Here is a 21,252-nt window from a genome sequence, read left to right on the forward strand (position 1 = left end):
TCCATTTTATCAGGTCTTCCGGGGGGCCTCCAGTATACCGAGTAGATGGGCACTCTTGGAAAATATGTCGGATACTCTGTTCCTCGGCACCACAGTGACAGGCAGGAGACTCCACCCAGCCGCAACGGTACTTATATAGGGCACAGCGACCGTGGCCGGTGCGCAATCTATTGAGGTTGGCGTTTCTTTCTAACATAAATGCAGTATTGCCACGTACGTACCTATCCTACTACAAAGAAAAACCCGTAGGTAGGTACTCCATTCGTTTACTTTCCGAAAAAATGAGATGGCTCTTTCATACTACTCATCCAGTACTAACTTAATAAGTAGAGTTTGGAAACTCTAAAATACGGTATGTTGCCAAAACATTTTTAGAGCACACAGGTGCACCCAAAACTAACAATAAACGTGTTGAAGCTATCATCGTCCATCTGCCTATACCCCCGTATCTCACAAACACTCGGTCATTATTGCAGCTTAATGCCCAGCTTAGCTCGCACGTGGCCACTTTCATAATAAACCCTGTCAAAAAACTACAATCAATACTAACCCATAAGATTATAAAGATAAGGTTGAAAATAAAATAGGCTTAGAAATATTATTGGAAGTGCGATTTATCGCGCTTGAGTTGCGCCGGCGCCGATCTCGCTGTTTTTTATTTGATTCTGTGAGAACGGGAATATGATGGACAGGTTTAGGTTAGTGTAGCGTGATTTTGAAGTTAGACAAGTGTTAATATGTATGAATGGAAAGGCTGGACTAAGAGAGAAAGAAGCATTGTGGGAGAAACTATTAACTAATAAATATATTTTCCCGTACGCGCTTCTAATATAAAGATAACGTCTAGATTTCGGCCAAAATAACTAGTATAGCGTGATTTTGAAGTTAGACAAGTGTTAATACTTATAAATGGAAAAGAAAAACTAAGAGAGAAAGACGCAGAGAATTTATTAACTAATAAATAATTTTCCCCGCACGCGCTTCTAAGATAAAGATAACGTCTAGATTTGGGCCAAAATATGGTTCATAAATGTTAAGTACATGTATCTGGCTCTGTATATGAATTTGTTTGCTGGAGGGTGGGGGGGGGGGGGGTGTCAACTAGCTCTGCAGCTGTCTGTGCGTATAATATGCCTTGTAGAAGTACAATCGAATAATAGTGTATCATAATTCATAACTGATAACATAACGGAGCTGCAATAAATAGTATAAACTTCATATTTTCAAAATAATACAGTAACATTATATTGAGTACCTACCTACATTGTTTGATATTATAAGAGGTAATAAAATTGCAATCATATTCATTCTCATTTTTATTATTTTTATCAATTTACTAAATTCAAATTCAATTAAATAACAAAACGAAACATTATTAATTGAATTCAAACCAACGAATTCTAATTTTATAAACCATAGACAATCCCGACTTTATTAACAATAAACTGGCAGCTAATAAAACGTAAAGAGGTATTGTATCGTCCCACGTGAGGAGACAGGGGTGCGACGGTACGGGCGCGTTCAAAATGCTTACCGTGGGCAGCCAAGAGATGGCGGAGCTAGTCTATGCGCGCTAACGAACTACGCACTGTTGTTATGGGAATCAAGTTCATACTAAACTGGTCGGTCTAAGCTTTTGATAAAAATGGGAATACACGACACAGTTTATTGGATCTAAACCTTGTAATTAACTCTTTGTGGATTATGAGAGGGCGAGATTACATGATCACATATTGGGGAAGCCGGGGAGACGGGGAAAAATGTTACGCTGATAAAATCGTTGATATGTAGCTCTGGATTTGTTGATACGATTGTTTGATTGTACTTTTAAAATATGCATTTGATAAATCTTTTTGCAGCTATCGTGTCGATTTAAACAAATTAACTACCTTTTTAGGGTTCCGTACCTCAAAAGGAAAAAAATTAACCCTTATAGGATCACTCGTGCGTCTGTCTGTCTGTCTGTCTGTCACAGCCTATTTTCTCAGAAACTACTAGACCAATTAAGTTGAAATTTGGTACACATATGTAAATTAGTGACCCAAAGATGGACATGACTGTACCGTAAACAAATTAATTTTAAACATGGGGGGCACTTTTGGGGGGTAAATGAGAAAGTTAAAAAATAAAGTTTTGCAAACTTATTAAATTATATCTCAGTAAGTATATAGAGTATAAGATTTATTCAATAACAAAACTTATAAATTATTATTAAAATTAAGTATAAACTAAATAAATTAAACTAATAAAATATATAAATAAATCAATTAAACTTACCCACCTATCTTAGGTCCCCCAGAACTGTCTCCTGCGTGAGGGTGCCCATAAAGCTGGCTACATTCCCACGCTGAATAGCTATGCCTATTCTTTGGCCAGGTCACCCGTGGTTTAAAATAGTCTAGTCTACATGCAGATGTGTATGTAGGCAAAGACGACGTCATAAGTTAATATTCCAAAGGTACATTCAACTTATGGAACAATAGATGTATGGATACTCTTTAGCATAAAAAAAAACCCTTCGAATACCCTAAAGGCATTCTTGCTGGTGACGTCCGACATTAAAACCACATGCCTGCAGAACTTGCAATTATGTATTTATTTACTCTTCCGATTACACTCAACATCAATGTAAGCCTTAAATCCTCCAAATTGTGGTATTAATTTCCCTCCAACACTTCTTATTTTTAAGTAACGTTTCAAACATATATTACCGAACGAAAACTGACTTTAACTCAATAAGAAACAACTGTATTTCGCTTGTAAGTACACTGACTTTATGAAACTGTGCGTTGCCAAACGAAATCAAACTCTGAACAGTTGCAATAGAGTTTATTTTGAAATGAGTGTGTACAGAATAGGGTAGATGTGCCGATCACGAGCCACACTCACGTCACGTGTCTGCCACGCGTCATCTCCGATAATCTTCTTTACCGGACTTCTTTGTTACAATTTGTTTCTCCCGATATAGTCCTAGCCACCCCTGCGAGATCTAAGTCTCTGATATGAGCCGTAATGATATTTTAAATCAGTGTTGCAGGGTTATTGGCTTGCGTTATTGCAATGTTGCTGTACGGCGCTAACTTTAAAGTAATCAAAGTTTCGGATTCTCTAACTAGGGGTCAATACGTATCAAGTTAAACTATTTATTGGGTTACAATTTATCTCAAAATAAACGGAGTTGTATATCTATGTAAAATATTAAGATTATGGAAGTGTTGCTGTAATAGGACGTTAATTCTAATAACAATCTGACAGAAAAATGTTAAATTTTACTTATATCAAATTCCTAAAGAATAATAACAGACGAAAAAAGTTATCCGACTACAAAAAAAGGAGGAAGTTCTCAAATTCATCGCAATCTTTCCTTTATCTCAATCTTTTTAAGACTGCATTTTTTATTAATCAGTTAACAATCAAATGAAGCCCATTCATTATTGATACAGACGCTTCTCGAACTTTTTCTATCCATCAAACTCATAATTCGCGCCTTAATTAAATTTTGATAAAATTAGAAACATTTATTCGATATATACAAAAAAATGTGGAAACAAATGCACACATAATAAATGCAAATATGACATCGAAAAAAAAACAACAGCATCACTGCTCGTTACCGACGTAAAAGTGACAAGAAAATATCACGACACAATGAAATAAAGTTGTCATCCCCAGCCGAGGGTAAGCGTGCTAAATGCATTAATTTGGCCTGGATTTAGTGGCCCGGAAGTGATTTGCTACGGGAACGCATGTCACTATGCGATATGACCCTACTATTGACCCTCTTACCCTAAATTTCACCGCCATTCAAAAATAAACTTTTCATAATTACTTTAACATTCAGTTTCGCTTGTCGAGTATGGTATTTAGAGTTATATTGTTTAAATGCTTAACAGGGTTGAATGTCGTTACTGCTTTTTAGTTAAGGGTCGTTACTGTTAAAAGCTTAACGACAGATTTGACGCTGTGTTATTAGGTCCAATAAAATGTTTAGGAAAAATTACTATCAAATGCTTGTCCGAATAATAAAACATTTAATTTTTATTTACGGTTGAGTATACGAGTAGAACGCAACCATTTGATTGTTAATATACAGCTTTTCTATAAGTGTGTAATTTTTTTTTATTGCCTACCTGAAGTAAAAATATTTCCAGAATATTATTTTATAGGAAGACGAACTTGAATACCTTCTGTGAAAAGTTTCAATCGCGAGATGCACTTTTAATGTCTATTGAATTGCTTTCATGTTAAAGTATATGTCCCGGTATAAATCTTATCATACGTCAATAAATTACATGCCTACTTATTGAAAGGTATGTTACTTACCTAGTAACTACCATTCCTCTCAAAATAGTGTATTATAAGTATTACCCCGCTTATGTTAAGGATACTTGAGCCTAATACCGGCCTGAGTGTCCTTACTAAGTAGTTGTCGAAAGTATCAAAATTGTGGGTATATGTTTGTATTTCAACTTTCTGATAAAAGAAAACAAATGTGAACATTATGAGATTTATGAGTACATATGACCCACACATGTCATTACGTCATCACAGCTGTACCATCCAATGATCAGCCGTGTCTCGCAGCCCCGCGCATACATTAACCTAAAACAGAGCCTTACCTCACGTCGCCCTAACAAAATGAGACGGGTTAACCTTCCCAATCGATATCTTGACGTTAATATATTCAGCCTTAAGCACCCTCTTATGGCATACCTACGAAAACACAATATCAACCAGACCTCGATAAATACGAAGACATCAAACGCTCCCATACATACCCACAGGTATATAAGCATATCTCCCCGCCTGATAACTTAAAGACTTTATCCCCTGTACAGGAATTTTTACGGTAACAAAGGCCTTCATATTTTCTTTATTCATACCGTGTCAAAATCGCCCTGCTTCCCCCTTCGACGACGAAAAAAGAGATAGCCTCCCAACTCTTTCGTTTTCATTAAAAAAGGTATATATCCATCCCGTTTCGCCCCTCTGTTTCGGTTTTATGTTTTCGCGATATTCGGAGTACCTACCTACTTAATGCGCTGGTTTTTTTTCTTGGAGAAAACCTCGGGGGGTGATGGCGCGGATTTCTTAATTAATTTATGTTAAGTATTTGCAAGGGAGATGTTTGTGAAAGGGCTGGTTTCGTCAAAATGACCGTGACGCTTCGTTAATGGTGCAGAGATGTATTTTTATGCCGCGTTAAGTTTTAGGGTTTTTTAATTATAGGAGAAGACAGCTCACGAAAATTAAGATTTGACATTTGTAGCTTCATAAAACGGATAGCGCGATTATGGTAATTATTTTGAACAGGTAAATAAGTGTAAATCGTAGTAAACATAGTTTTAGTTCTACTTTGCTAGAAATGTATAAACAACCATGCACAATACTCTCAAAGAATTTTATGACGCTGCCTACATCACAGAAATCCATCGCCATTATTATAAAAGCATCATCGTCTACATTCGAAGACGATATGTCTAAAGGATGTCCCAGAAGGGAGCGACCCCGTATTCAAAAAATGGAAAAAATGAAGAAAAAAAGTTATAACGTCATATTGTTTTGCCACGAAGTGGTGGGGAGAGGGGGACAAAGGGGGACTGTATAGTGCCAGGGAAAGATAAGGCGTTATAGCCCCGATGTAATAGTATAGGTAGGTACGCTATTGTGCCCGTCTCTCGCCCTTTAGTATTTTCATACTTTTCAAAGGCGCCCCGTAGAAGCGCTATTTTGCGATTTAGTCACAGGGGCGAGCTAAAGATGATTTTGCGAAAATATTTTTGCTGGGAAATGTGTTGGCGGTTTTAACGTTGATTTGAGTTGTGGATAAAAATATATTTATGCTTGGTTGACTGACACTGTCTTTAGAAGATAATTATGGCTACAAATATAATGACCACCAAAAAATACTTTGGTACCCTAAATAAAAAATCATGCTTACCAAAAAAAATTAATGAACACCAAAAAAATAAGGCCTAAAAATACAAAAGTACCACCGTTTTAATTGCGACTGCACTTCAAATTGTATTCAAATACCAAATATATTGAATGATCACCAAAAATCATTAATGATCACCAAATCTTGAAGACCAAATTAATGCGATATTTTCACCTAAATAAACCACTATGATTACCAAAAAATGTATACGTATTACCAAATAAAGTAAACTGATGCCAAAATTACTGGCCCCTCCCGCTCAACCCTCCGTACCCCGCACCGTATACCTACCTAACCTAACCTACTTTTCTAGTAGCATTTCGTTATGCTACTAGAAAAGTAGGTTAAACTGCTATCAGTTAAGTGGGTTAGGTTAGGTTAGCACTGCGACACTTACAGAAACGAAATAGTACTAGAAAAGTAGGTTAGGTTAGGTTTGAACTGTGACCTTTACAGAAACGAAATGCTACTATAAAAGTGGGTTAGATTAGGTTAGAACTGCGATCCTCACAGAACCGAAATGCTACTAGAAAAGTGGGTTAGGTTAGGTTTCAACTGCGACCCATACAGAAACGAAATGCTACTAGAAAAGTGGGTTAGGTTAGGTTTGAACTGCGACCCTTGCAGAAAAGAAATGCTACTAGAAGAGTGGGTTAGGTTAGGTTTGAACTGCGACCCTTACAGAAACGAAATGCTACTAGAAAAGTGGGTTAGGTTAGGTTAGAACTGCGACTGTTACAAAAATAAAATGCTACTAGAAAAAGGTGACGAAGTGGAATAATTAATTTAATAGGATAACGATATATTAAATATTTGCACATTTTTAATTAAAATGTGGTTACAGTTTTGGTGGTCATTTACTATTTTTGGGTTTACAATTATTATTTTGGAGTATTATTTGCTTTAATAGGATAGCAAGATTTAAAAATTTGGTTATGATTTTACATTAAAATGGAGTTCTAATTTTGGTGGTCATGTACTATTGTTGGGTTTACAATGATTATTTTGGTGTCCTTTTCCTTAATAGGATAGCAAGATGTAAAAATTTGGTTATCATTTCACGTTAAAATGGGGCTTGAAATTTGGTAATCATTTACTATTTTTGGGTTAATAATGATTAATTTGGTGTCATTTCCTTTAATAGGATAGTAAAATGTAATAAAATTGGTAATCATTTCATATTAAAATGGTGTTATGATTTTGGTGATCATTTATTATTTTAGGGTGGTAAAATATATTTTTTTGGTATTAAATTTTACTAAATCTGGTGATCAGTTAAATAGCAGCCGATAATTATTTTAGTTGCTTGAGACGGTTACGTGATTAAAACTTATAATTACTATTTAGTTAGCTAATATTGATTGTCACTGTGACAAGACACGAAATTGGTCGGAAACTAAATTCTTTGACTGTACAATTGTCATTACAGGCTGAGCCGAATGCGGTACTGTAGCAACAATATGAAACATGTACACATCTCGCACTAAGTCTGCCATTTGTACATTTTTAGGGTTCCGTAAAGTTCAGGGTAAAAACGAGACCCTGTTACTAAGACTCCACTGTCCGTCTGTCCGTCCGTCTGTCTGTCTGTCTGTCACCGGGCTGTATCTCATGAACCGTTATAGAAATTTGTTGTCCGAGGGGTATTCAGTGCAGACAAGAAAAATTGAGACTGACATAAGGCGCATTCCCATATAACCATTCCAGTCGCAGAATCACAAAGTGGTAACTAAATGTCAGATGTGTCGTAACAGAGTCCACACAATGTGTCTAGAATTGTTTCGAAACAAAGTGCCGTCGCCGTGTCTACACTTTTCCGTAACAAGGTGTCGACACATTTGTGTGCACTTTGCGTGCGGTTTGCGACTAAATCTGACAGCAAATTTGTGACAGCAAATGTCAATATAAAATACCTCTTGAAAACCAAGGTTTGTCAAACTACTATTAGTGTCTCGTGTGCTCGTAATTCTAGTAAGTCATCATGGGCAATGCAAATGATAATAATCGACCGAAACCATATAAACACCCAACACCCGTCAACCTTTTACAGAAAAGTTTTTAAAGAAATTCAATAAGCTACTTAGGTCAGGCAACGAATGCTCCAAAAGTTGTAGAAATGCTCGGAACACAATTTTTGACTCCGTAACTCGGTTTGACAAGTTAGGAGGTGAACATATCAAAAGTCCCCGGCCGTAGCCCTTGAGCGGGGCGGAGAGAGGGGGCTTTGAAGGTCCCATTTTCCCGTTTTTCGATTATATCTCGGAAACTATGCATCTCAGCGACATGGCCACTTATACAAAATGAAAGTTAATTTAATTTGTTACAAGTTTATTCCGTAAATTTTTTCGATATGTTGAATAGTTTTTGAGATATCCGCTCTTGAAAGTTTATTTAGGGCTCTCAATTTTATCTTGATATATCTATATCAGTGAAGGTGCTAGGCCGTGTTTGGTATCGTTTTCGTATAAATCTGGGGTGCTGAATCCATTTAAGATATCACATTGACACCATTCCACAAAATAAAAATAAATCTTTTTAGGGTTCCGTACCTCAAAAGGAAAAAACGGAACCCTTATAGGATCACTCGTGCGTCTGTATGTATGTCCGTCTGAATACACAAAATAGTTCTTTACCTATAGATGACAGGAAAACCTATTAGAAATGTGCAGTCAAGCGCGAGTCGGACTTAATGTACGGAACCCTTAATACGCGAGTCCGACTCGCACTTGGCCGGTTTTTTTGAAACTCTTCTTGACGCTTAACCGCTGAACCGATTTCGTTGAAATTTGGTATAGAAATAGTTTGCGTCCCGGAACAGGACATAGGATAGATCTTATAACCAAAATCATCTTTTGAAGGTGTGAAAAGTGGCGTGGAAATTTGTACGGGAAATCAATAACCGCTGAACCGATTTATATGAAATTTGGGATGGTCTACATCTTTGATTTAGTTAAAAATGATGAAAAAACATGACTTCAAACCTAAACTTAAACAGTATTAACTTCAAGAAGTCAATTCTGAATTCCCCCCTACACCTCATTTCACACCTTTAAAGGGTGATTTTTGAGATAACTTATTATATCCTGTCTCGGGACTCAAAATATATGTGTACCAAATTTAAATTAAAACTGTTCAGCAGTTTAAGCGTGAAGAGGAGTTTAAAAGAAAGTATTTTAATAAGTTTATATGTTTTTACTTCGGAATGGTGTCAAGGGGTCATCCATTAATTACGTCACACGAATTTCTAGGTTTTTTGACCCCTCCCCCCCTCCTTGTCACACTTGGTCACTTTTGGCAAACCCCTCCCCCCTAGTGTGACGTCACATTTCTTCAACGAAATCGGCAATTATTTATTTAATATTTTATCAAAATATTTTTGACAAAAGAAATATTAGTAATTTTATAACCCAACACTGATTAAGAAATAAAATTAAACTAATTAAAACGATTATCGTATCAAAAACTTGTTATTTAACTGTATAGCGAATAAAATAATTTAAATAAATTTTCGGTTACTGATGAAGTTAAAAGTGACGTCACAAAGTTTGTGACTCCCCCCTCCCCCTTGTCACAATATGTCACATTTTCTTGACCCCCTCCCTCCCCCTAAACGTGTGATGTAATTAATGGATGACCCCCAATGTGATACCTTAACTAAATTTGGTACTGCGAATTTATACGAAAACGATACCAAAACATGGCCTCGTAGCTTTACTGTTGTAGAAGTCAAAATAATTGAGTGCCCTAAATTCTTATTACTTGGCCAAACTTGTGTAGAAGGAAAAGGTAAAATAAAAGTCTTCGGCAGGAATATAAGACACAAATATTTTTTTTTTTGCGTTACTATTTCATTCATCAAATATAAACATACCTTGATAATACTATTCTAGTGAGATCCTCATAGATAAACAAAAACATTTACTTAAAAAATTACAAGGTCGATGTCACGGAACTTTTTTTTTTTTTCCTTTATTAAGGGGCTTTTTCGATTGAACGAATATGTCACCCCATAAAAAACAGACTTAATTAACAAAGTTAAAAGAAAGTAAATAGCTACATCTAGTTTAATTACATCACACATTTCTGTCCCTCAGACCGCACTTAACAATATTTAGTACCTTTTCAACAACCTCAGACATGGGGTTCGAAAGGTAGGTATTACATAACCCAATGGAACTGTCATTGTCATGAAATATCTGTCTTCTAAGTCGCTCATTTCGGACACACTCCATTAAAATATGATACACATCCTCGACGCGATTACATAAGTACGGCTACCACCAGTTTTGACGTTGACATAACGCTCACGTCTACGTAATTTACTTTCTGTACATCTCGCTTGCACTAATATGCCAGTATGAGCGAGATGCATAGAAAGTAAGTTACGTAAACGTGAGCGTTATGTCAATGTCAAAACTGGTGGTAGCCGTAAAGGTGCATAATTCCGAATTCACTTTACGCATGAGGTAGGCGAACTTATTCAATGGAATGTGTCCAGAGCGCAATCTCAATAATAAAACTAGATCCTGCCTACACAACACACTATTATCAATCCAAGGAGAATTAAAGGGTTGTGGCTGTATTGTCTTATACCAAATACCTTTGTCCCTAGATCTCTCGTCGAAATATTCCTTCCACAATTCGCGACACTTTAATTTTACTAAATGTAAACAGTCATTATTGCCCCCATATAATGTTTCAAGTGAAATTCAATGCCATCGCTGCATGCCTGTTTTGCTAATGCATCAGCTGTCTCATTGCCACTTATACCTACATGCGATGGAATCCATTGCAATATTATAACTTTTGCGATAGATTTAGTAATATGTGAAAAAAAACTTTAATGACAAAAAAAATCTGGACACAATTTAAGAATCACCCAATTGCGTCGAGGAATCATCTGTATTTTTGCTTGTTTCATTACCTCCTCGCTTCTTTTTTGTCCTTTGTATTCTGTAGCAATTTGTTAGATCTGAAAATAAAGATAACTTGCGTCGTCACGGATGTCGATTTATAGGTTTTAGGGAGTGCAGAATTCGAAAACGATGATCATTTTATAATCCAAGATGGCGGCTACGTATTTTGTCATAAAAGTGGAATCCAAAATAGTCATCATTTTCGAAATCTGCGCCCCCTAAAACCTATAAAACGACATCCATGACGACTTTTATGACATAGTGCATGGCCGCCATCTTGGAATCCAAAATAGTCATCATTTTCGAAATCTGCGCCCCCTAAAACCTATAAAACGATATCCATGACGATTTTTATGACATAGTGCATTGCCGCCATTTTTAAATTGAAAATGTTATCATTTTCGAAATCTGCGCCCCCCAAAACCTATAAAACGACACCCATGACGACTTTTATGACATAGTGCATGGCCGCCATTTTGGATTCCAAAATGGTCATCATTTTCGAAAGCGGGGCCCCCTAAAACCTATAAAACGACATACATGACGACTTTTATGACATAGTGCATGGCCGCCATCTTGGAATCCAAAATGGTCATCATTTTCGAAATCTGCGCCCCCTAAAACCTATAAAACGACACCCATGACGACTTTTATGACATAGTGCATGGCCGCCATTTTGGAATCCAAAATGGTTATCATTTTCTAAATCTGCGCCCCCCAAAACCTATAAAACGACAACCATGACGACTTTTATGACATAGTGCATGGCCGCCATTTTAGATTTCAAAATGGTCATCATTTTCTAAATCGGGGCCCCCTAAAACCTATAAAACGACATCCATGACGACTTTTATGACATAGTGCATGGCCGCCATCTTGGAATCCAAAATGGTTATCATTTTCGAAATCTGCGCCCCCTAAAACCTATAAAACGACACCCATGACGACTTTTATGGCATAGTGCATGGCCGCCATTTTGGATTCCAAAATGGTCATCATTTTCAAAATTGGGGCCCTCTAAAACGTATAAAACGACATCCATGACGACTTTTATGACACAGTGCATGGCCGCCATTTCGGATTCCAAAATGGTCATTATTTTCGAAATCGGCACTCCCTAAAACCTATATATCGACACCCATCTCGACTTTTATGACAAAGTGTTTTGCTACCATCTGCATGCAAGACATTTCTATTATTTTTACGTACAAAAATGGCCCCCTGTCAACTTTCAATCGAGATTTAATCGATAATTTATTCGATTAATATTCAGATTAATTCAATTTCAATCTATGTTAGGTCGACTAAACTAATCGCGATTAAAATTTGAGAATTAACTTTTTTTATTCCATTAATTAGTCGAATAAACAGTTAATCGATTAATGCCCATCTCTGACCACGGCATTTTTACACTTTGAGAATATCTGAAAACAAATCAACACAAGGAGCCATTTTGCAAATCCGGTAACTTTGTTATTACTTTTGACAGCGCGTGTCATGTGTCAACACAGAGTCGACACAAAGTCGAAACATTGCAACTACTTTGTGACTGCAATATTTCTCAGCCTTGAACCATATTTATACATCATAATTAACAAGTTTCGTAGTATGTAAAGCGTTATTTCTGTTATTTAAGTATAGTATACGCATCGAAGTACTAAAAATGCTTCAAATAATATAGTTATGAACACGGGCACTGAGAAGTAAACAATTTCATTTCCGGCTAAACTAAAACAATGTGGTGGCGCGTTGATTATATTACACTTAGTTTATCAAATCACTCGAGCAGTTTAATTCCCCATAATAATTTAAGTCATATTGTAATATAAATGCAAACAATATATAATTACGTCTTGTAATCCGTTTTAGAGATGGCGTATTAATGTCACTTATTTTTATTTAAGTATTTTTCCATCTGACAGTTTCCATTTGACAGGAACAAAATGAACGAATGAACGAATGATTTTGGCATAAAGTAGTCGCAAACCCGAAACAATGTGTGCACACGGCGACCACACTTTATGTCACTTTGTGTCATGTGTCGACCCTTCCCCATTTCTGGTAACTGTGTCGACACGGCGACGACTCTGCGACTGGAATTGTGACCGAAACAGACGGTGTCGACACAAGATGTGTCAACACCGCGTCGTAACGGCGACTGGAAATGGTTGTATGGGTTATTTAAAAGATGTGAATGACCCTTATGTGTATGTGATTTAAATGATTAAATTTCTTGGCACACTTTACTGTGTAACCTAAATACGTGTAACCTGTCTAGACAGTTGAAATTTTCACAAATGATGTATTTCTGTTGCCGCTATAACAACAATTACTAAGAACAGAATAAAATAAATATTTAAGTGGGGATCCCGTACAAAAACGTGAGTTTTTAGTTGTTTTTTACGTAATGGTGACGGAACACTTTGTGCGCGAACCCGACTCGCACTTGGCCGGTTATTTTTCTATCTTGCGCAATAAAGTTTAAATATGTATCTGATTTAAACTTTCACGATTTTTAAATATTATTAAACTGCACAACGGGACTTAATCGCGTATTTAAGTTTTAAGATTTACCTATTAGCCATGGTATAATAATATACTCCGCCTGGTACTCCATTCCCGTCTTTTCTAGGTCACCTAACTGACACGGGCCTACGTCATCATGCGACAGCGCTATATGATAATATGCGATAGCGCTATACATAGCGGCCATCTTGTTGTGACGTAGGCCCGTGTCACTCTGGGAATGGAAGACCATGTTTTATTAGACTATGCCTTCAGCCAGCCTTCCAGCTTGCCTTTAGCCAGCCAGTCTTCTCCCAGACCACGGGGACAACGCCGTCCTTGAAACGTCGGAGGTAAATCTTAAAACTTAAATACGCGATTAAGTCCCGTTGTGCAATCTAATAAATATGTATTGCCCGAACTGTAAAGAAATAGCAAAGAGAATAGATAGTATAGAGGGGTCCTGTCATAGTAAATTTTGTAGTCACAGTAAATTTACTGCCATCTATCGACACAAGACTAAAACTCAAATTGAAAACGTATAAAATTATCACAAAAATGTATATATATGGATAAATGATTTTATTATTTTTATATCATTTTGACCCATGTTCATTCACTGATATCTATGTGTTAAAATTGTTAAATATGAAACGGTGTCATCACGCCATCTAGCCGAGCATAGGCCAAAGGTGTGTGCGCCATCTATCCGAGAATGACTTTTTCTTGGATTCCGAGGCACGTTTTTTCCTTAGACTTTATTCATCTTATACGAAGTTACATTATGTCTTTGGAAATAGTAAAGCAATGTACTCACACTAGGAATATTGTCGGACGTGCAGACGCCCTCGCTCAGCAGACGGTCCCTGATCTCCCACGCGAAGATCGAGGGGCACTCCCGCTTGTACTGCGCGATCTTGGACACCACCTCCGCGGTGGCCACTCGTGGCTTGGAGCCGCCGATGGCGCGCGGTCGGATCGATCCCGTCTCGTAGTACCTGGGGTTTGAAGGTGATTAATATTTAAGCCTTTTTAACGGGACCCTATTACTAAGACTCCGCTGTCCGTCTGTCTGTCTGTCACCAGGCTGTAATCTCATGAACCGTGATAGTTGAAATTTTCACAGATTATGTATTTCTGTTGCCGCTTTAACAACAAATGCTAAAAAGTACGGAACCCTCGGTGGGCGATCCGACTCGAACTTGGCCGGTTTTTTAATTTTGTATCTGTTTGGGAGACTATGAGGGGTAGGTAATATAAGAGTTTAATAAGAAGGGGTATGGCCTGTTACATGTTTGTAGCCGAAATATCTTCGGGTCAAGAAAAAAATCAATTGGTTGAAATTTGTTGTCCGAGGGGTATTCAGCGTTGCGAGAAAAATTGAGACTGACATAAGGTGCATTATTTAAAAGATGTGAATGACCCTTATGTGTGTGTAATATAAATGATTAAATTTCTTGGCACACTTTACTGTGTAACCTAAATAAGTTGAGGTTTTGTTTTGTAGAAGTGTCTTAGGTGGGTATACTTATTGGTTGTTGATTGTTGATAAAACGAAACCTCCTTTTAATGATGTTTTTTTATTTAAACGCATGATTACTGATTTAAAAGTTGAACCAATATTTATAATCATGACTTAGATGTAAGTACATATATTCAAGTATATATTAACTTAGTACCTGAATTTGCCAACATATCCTCCTTTTCAAGTTGAAGTGAAGACTTAACCGTCAGGTATTCGATTACCCCTTCCTCGAATATTCGCATGCAGCATGGTGCGTGAGGGTGGCCGGTGTCGGGTTACCGCGACATCGGTGATACCGGCGTTTCGGTGTCAGCTGTCGATGGCTCGGTTATGTCGCGAAAGTAAAACGGTTAAAGGAAGTGCTATATGTCTGCGTTGAAATGGGTCTATTTGAGAGACAGATGAACGTTTTATCTAGAATTTCGAGCTCTTTTTCGAATACCATTTCCACGGCTACCACCAGTTTTCACATTGACAGATACGCTCGCGTCTACGTAAATTACTTTCTATACATCTCGCTTGCAGTAATATGCGAGTACGAGCGAGATGCATAGAAAGTAAGTTACTTAGACGCGAGCGTATCTGTCAATGTCAAAACTGGTGGTAGTGCGTCTGAATATATTTACTATAGGTACTCTAAATCTAAAAATCAATATGCAAAGCTAATGCAACATTATTATTTGTTTACTGACATTTCATACATTTAGCACTCGGTTTCGTACTTATTTTATTACAAAGTACAAAGTACTTTTGACTAAAGCATATAAGGTTACGTAAAGGTTGGTAAGTGTTAATGTTAAAGTTAACATTTTAGGATTGCTATTTACACAGTCTGTCAACTGTTATTCGGAATCCTTTGCATTATATTGAAAATAGTAGAAATTAAATAAAATGGAACTAAAAAAATCCACACTAAATTGATGCCAGTCAAAATTGTGACAGTTACCTACGTAGGAAGTGGCGCCCTCATTTATTTTCTACTATTTTATGTCGCACTGTAGAAGAGATAATACGCTCATAGATGGCATTTACGGTATTTACCAAGTTAAAGCTACAGTAAATTTCACTTGAAACGTGCTTCTAATTAAAACCGAAGGGCTGTTTTTGCAGATTATGTTATTTATTACGTCGGATGTTTGTTAACGAATTCTTCAAAATAAATTCCTACTTAATTCATGTGGAATGGATTTAAGTGTCTGAGTGTGTTATTATTTGTTCAGGTTTCGTTATAATTACAATCGATTTTTAGATATACTTTTATTTTAATAGCTAAACTTAGTTTCGCTCGAGAAACTAGACGTCATGTCTGAGGCTACGAAAAAAACAGTAACGGTAACCGCAACAAAATTAATCGACATCCAATCATTTCAAAAATAGAACCGTTTCAAGTTACTGTCACCCAAAACCAACCTTCAACGTCACCTTGACGTTGCCCGCTCCAATCCAGTCGAGACAAATCGATATTAACTATCATAAACTCTTAATAAGACTTCTACTTCTACTTGTAATTTGGACTCTAGATTAGTGTGACTAAGATTGAGTTTGCAGTGTAGGTATGTGTTAGATAAGAGGTAGTTAGGCTGGGTTTTAGTTGTCAGGGGCTGTAAATGGCTCGTGTAATAGGTAAGCCTGCGGTTTCAGCGTGCGGCGCGCTAGTGCGGTCGCGACCGGTTAGACGGAGGTATTTGTTTCAACTGCATTTTTGGAATAGTTAGGTGTTGTGTTGCTTGTTTGATCGGATAGATAGTTGCAGAAATAGAGGGTTTCTAAATAACTGCTGCTTCGATATTTATTCTTATCAAATCACAATGCGTCAAGTTTAGTCTTTAAAGTGTGCCAAAGAAATTTATCAAAGTATTTCTATACTTTCACATATATAAATGCAACGGGTTGTTGAAAAAAAAAACTTGGTTATTACATTTTGAGCATTTTTACAACATGCAAAGGTCAATTTCGAAATGAAGCTTGGATATCTTCTCCCAAAAAGTAGGCAAAGATTATTTTCCAAAATACCTATTGCTTACCTGGTCTGTCTATGTCTTGAAATGATTGATATAAATAGACGCAGATTTTAGATGTTGAATAGTAGGAGTAAGGCATGCTCTGGTATTTTTTGTTTAACTATGTATCTCCAAACACCAGACCAATGCAGTTGTACGTACTTGCATGTATCAAGACAGACGAGAAATAAGGCCAGGACCACAACGTTCTGCCTCGTGGGATCCGGCAACGTCCTGCCTCCTACAAACACCGGCAACTGACCAGCCGAGTATCTTGGACACGCAGCCGTTGGAGACCTGCAGGATGCGGCTGATGTCGCAGGGCCGCGCGCCCGAGTGCGCCAGCTCCACGATCTTCTGCCTCGTGGAGTCCGGCAGCGGCCTGCCTCCTACAAACATCGGCAACTGACCTGCCGAGTATCTTGGACACGCAGCCGTTGGAGACCTGCAGGATGCGGCTGATGTCGCAGGGCCGCGCGCCCGAGTGCGCCAGCTCCACGATCTTCTGCCTCGTGAAGTCCGGCAGCGGCCTGCCTCCTACAAACACCGGCAACTGACCTGCCGAGTATCTTGGACACGCAGCCGTTGGAGACCTGCAGGATGCGGCTGATGTCGCAGGGCCGCGCGCCCGAGTGCGCCAGCTCCACGATCTTCTGCCTCGTGGAGTCCGGCAGCGGCCTGCCTTCTACAAACACCGGCAACTGACCTGCCGAGTATCTTGGACACGCAGCCGTTGGAGACCTGCAGGATGCGGCTGATGTCGCAGGGCCGCGCGCCCGAGTGCGCCAGCTCCACGATCTTCTGCCTCGTGGAGTCCGGCAGCGGCCTGCCTCCTACAAACACCCCGCCGAGCTGGTTAACACCGCTGTGACCTGCCGCACCATAAGCTTGCTTACTCCAATTAATCAGCTGTTCCAATTTTGCTTACACTAGAGGCAGGTGAGATGCGATTAGGAACATATGCCGTTCTAACCCAAATATATATTGACATGCAGCAATATTGTCAATATATTTTGGCTTAGCACGGCTATTTTATCAGATCACTAACGAATCGAACTGAATTTTGTCTATGGTTAAGGAACTCCCGTAGAGTCGGGCCAAGCTAACTCTGCGTGGCGTTTGCAATGGCAAACTGTGGCAATTAGGGAATGCAAATCGGTTATTTTTTGTATGGAAATAACCGCGGTTTCGGTTAATAACCGATAATTTCCATACAAAAAATAACCGAAAATAACCGATTTGCATTCCCTAGTGGCAATGTCATCGTTAATGTCAAATTTCTACGTAAATATGACGTTTATATGACGCTTCCTCAGTTCTGTTCAAGTCGGTGCAAAGTTATCCTGGACGGACTCTACAACGACGTTTTTCTAGCTGCCTCTACGAACCAGAGGGAACTAAAACGTCGCAGTCCTAAGGCACATGTAGACGGTGCAAGAACTCGCATGCCAGTTTCGTTAGAGCTGATTTAGACGGCGCGCGAACTCGCATGGGATTTTAGTTACATTGCGGACTGTTGGTTACGTCCAATTCGACCGACCGATCAAAACCCGCAATGGTATGAAACTCGCATGCGAGTTCTCCCATCGTCTAAATCAGGGGGCCGATTTTTGAATTTAGACCGCTCGATTTCGTGTATTTCGTTCAATAATATCTCCAGTACCCGGCATTTAAATTCTACTAATAGAATTGAAAACGAGTGGTCAATACCACTCGATTCCCAATTTCTATCGCTCGTATTTCAAAAATTTGCATTTCGCTGTTTTCCACCGATTTTCAAGTGACGAAATCGAACGCTCGAAATTCAAAAATCGGCCCCCAGCCCTTATTATTCGCTGATTTCGTTATATTGCTGTATTTATTCTATCGGTTGACTACAGGCATATTCTAATTTTAATAACAGGATATAAATTAGATCAGATCCATATCTAATCAAAATCTAATTCATATCCTGTTATTAAAATTAGAATTCGTCTGTTAGTTGTACCTTAGTAGTGATCAGTGTAGTTAAACTCACTAGCGAGCCCTCGTTCCGAGGTATCCATAAAGGTCCATATCGACATTTCGCGTAGGGCACAACTGTTTTAACAACAAAATCCCGAGAGACTCAGACATTAAATATATTAAAATGGGTCACTCACGTTTTTAAATAAAAAATGGTTCGACATATATGTTTCAGCTAACGCATGGCTCCAGTTGAAGTTCCTTGTTATGAATCGAAACATGTCGACAACAAAAACAATTTTTGATTAAAAAAAACGTGAGTGACCCATTTTAATATATTAACGTGATAATATATTTTATTAAAAAGTAGAACCGGTTTTGGACTATGTAATTAATAGTCAACAAAGTTTCTTCCGGTGCTCTAAAAATTAGACTCCTCTTTAACCTTTGGGAGCCGAAGAGACAACATTTATTTATTTAAACTTTATTGCACTAAATACAAAAAATGTACAAATGGCGGACTTAATGCCTAAAGGCATTCTCTACCACTCTACCAGTCTACTTTAATTGATTTGAAAAGTTCAAGTTTGTAATTTTAACATAATAAAGCTGAAATTTCGAACTAAGTGATTTCGTCATCATATAACAGTTAATAGTAGTTGGATTGATTGTTTTAAGGATGACTCACGCTAGACCGGGCCGGGTCCGGGCCGGAGCTTCCGGCGCGTCGTTTTCTATGGAAAGCACCACGTGATCACCGATCAGCCGTCATAGAAAATGACATGTCGGACATCTCGGCCCGGGCCCGGCCCGGTCTGGCGTGAGTGATCCTTTAGTCTTCTGATGGTCAGCCGTTCATATTATTTACATTGCAAGCTCATACTATGATTAATATTAATTTATACTGACTTTTGGCTACACTTCTCATACAATCAGCCGAACGGAACTCTAGATTATCATGGGACTATGTAAAATTGGCAAGCAAAAAAATTGGCAAATATTATTTCTTATATTCTGCAGCAGTCTAATTTGTTGAGTGACCGGCTTAATTGCCGAATCCCTTTCACTATGTTACAAATGAAACCCCTTTTGATCGGAAGTTCAGCTTTAAATATCGGTAATCGCTTATACCTATTAATAATATACACAACAAAGCACGCAAAAATATCTGACAAAATCTCACTTTATTCAAAATTTTATCGTATATAATAGAACTACATTTTATAGCTTGTTGTACGTAGCTATAGTTGAAATTCTTTAAATATTGTGGAGTTTTAAGGAATTTTTAAAGTCAACCCCTAAGTAAACGTAAATGGAGTTGAAAGTGTTGGCGACTTCTACGTACAGCGACTAAATTGTATACCTATATGTGATAGTTTTAATTTTTTTGCGCGCTTCCTAGTGCAAGATTTTTTGCTAGGAATATACGTACAGATGTATCTGTCAGATCTGTCTGGTAGATGTCTGTTGCGGACATCTGTTAATGTATGGCCAAAATTATGCATGTCTTCCGTAGATCTATACACAAAATAATCCGTGCCTAAAGAGGCCCACAGATTACCAGTTCGCCGGACGATATCAGCCTGTCAGTTCTTCGGAGCTGTCAAAATTTGCTTTTGGCTGACAGGCCGATAACGTCCGGTGGACTGGTAATCAGTGGGCCCCTAGGATGACTCACCCTAGAACGGCCCGAGTCCGTAGGTACCGAAGCACCCTACACCTCGTTTTGATGGGCGATCAGTGGGCCTACCGTGAACAACGAACTTCGCAAATTGCGGACATCTTTCTCTTTTGTTCCAATTAAACCGTAATTAAAGTGACAGAGCGAGATGCCCGCAATTTGCGAACTTCTGTGTTCGCTGTAGGCCCTCAATGTAAGTGAACTTGTGATGCTTTCGTAAATAACGAAGTGTCGGAAGCCTGGCCCCGGACCGAACCGTTCGAGCGTGAGTCATCAAGGGCTCATTTAGACGATGCGAGAACTCGCATGCGAGTTTCATTACATTGCGGCTTTTTATCGGTCGGTTGAATTGGACGTAACCAACAGTCCGCAATGTAACTAAAATCGCATGAGAGTTCGCGTGCCGTCTAAATCAGCTCTAATTCCCGGGAACAAAAAAAACACATCTTCCAGATAGTCTGTACGTATATCCCTAGCAATAATTTCAGGTGATCATAGTATGGGATGGTAATCAGGTAATCACCATTACCTTTACCTTTGTGCGCCAGATCGTCCATGCGGTCCAGCACCCCGTCGGGCGGCCACGGGCTGATCGGGGGGAGCTGCTGCGCCGGCAGCATCGTGTACACCCCGTATTCTTCTATCTTGCCGCCCTGCACACAAACTACACATTTGAATTATCATAAATTTTATATTAAAGAAAAAGTGGAAAAATTTACGCTTCCGTCAGGACTTCCCGCAAC

The 21,252-nt window shown here is 38.4% G+C and overlaps 1 protein-coding gene across 1 annotated transcript in view; it reads right to left on the reverse strand.

Annotated features, from left to right (window-relative positions):
- The window catches only part of LOC134795171 (paired box protein Pax-6-like), an 87,667-nt gene that overhangs the window by 55,791 nt on the left and 10,624 nt on the right, over positions 1-21,252 (reverse strand). Inside the window, exons 2-4 of the mRNA XM_063767002.1 lie at positions 21,045-21,162; positions 17,591-17,717; positions 14,177-14,357 (exon numbers count right to left, since the gene is read on the reverse strand). Of these exons, the coding sequence (XP_063623072.1) occupies positions 14,177-14,357; positions 17,591-17,717; positions 21,045-21,129 (393 nt within the window). The 5' untranslated portion in view covers positions 21,130-21,162. The remainder of the gene's footprint in view (positions 1-14,176; positions 14,358-17,590; positions 17,718-21,044; positions 21,163-21,252) is intronic.

The sequence above is a fragment of the Cydia splendana genome, chromosome 11 (genome assembly GCF_910591565.1).
Source record: "Cydia splendana chromosome 11, ilCydSple1.2, whole genome shotgun sequence".
Classification (NCBI taxonomy): domain Eukaryota; kingdom Metazoa; phylum Arthropoda; class Insecta; order Lepidoptera; family Tortricidae; genus Cydia; species Cydia splendana.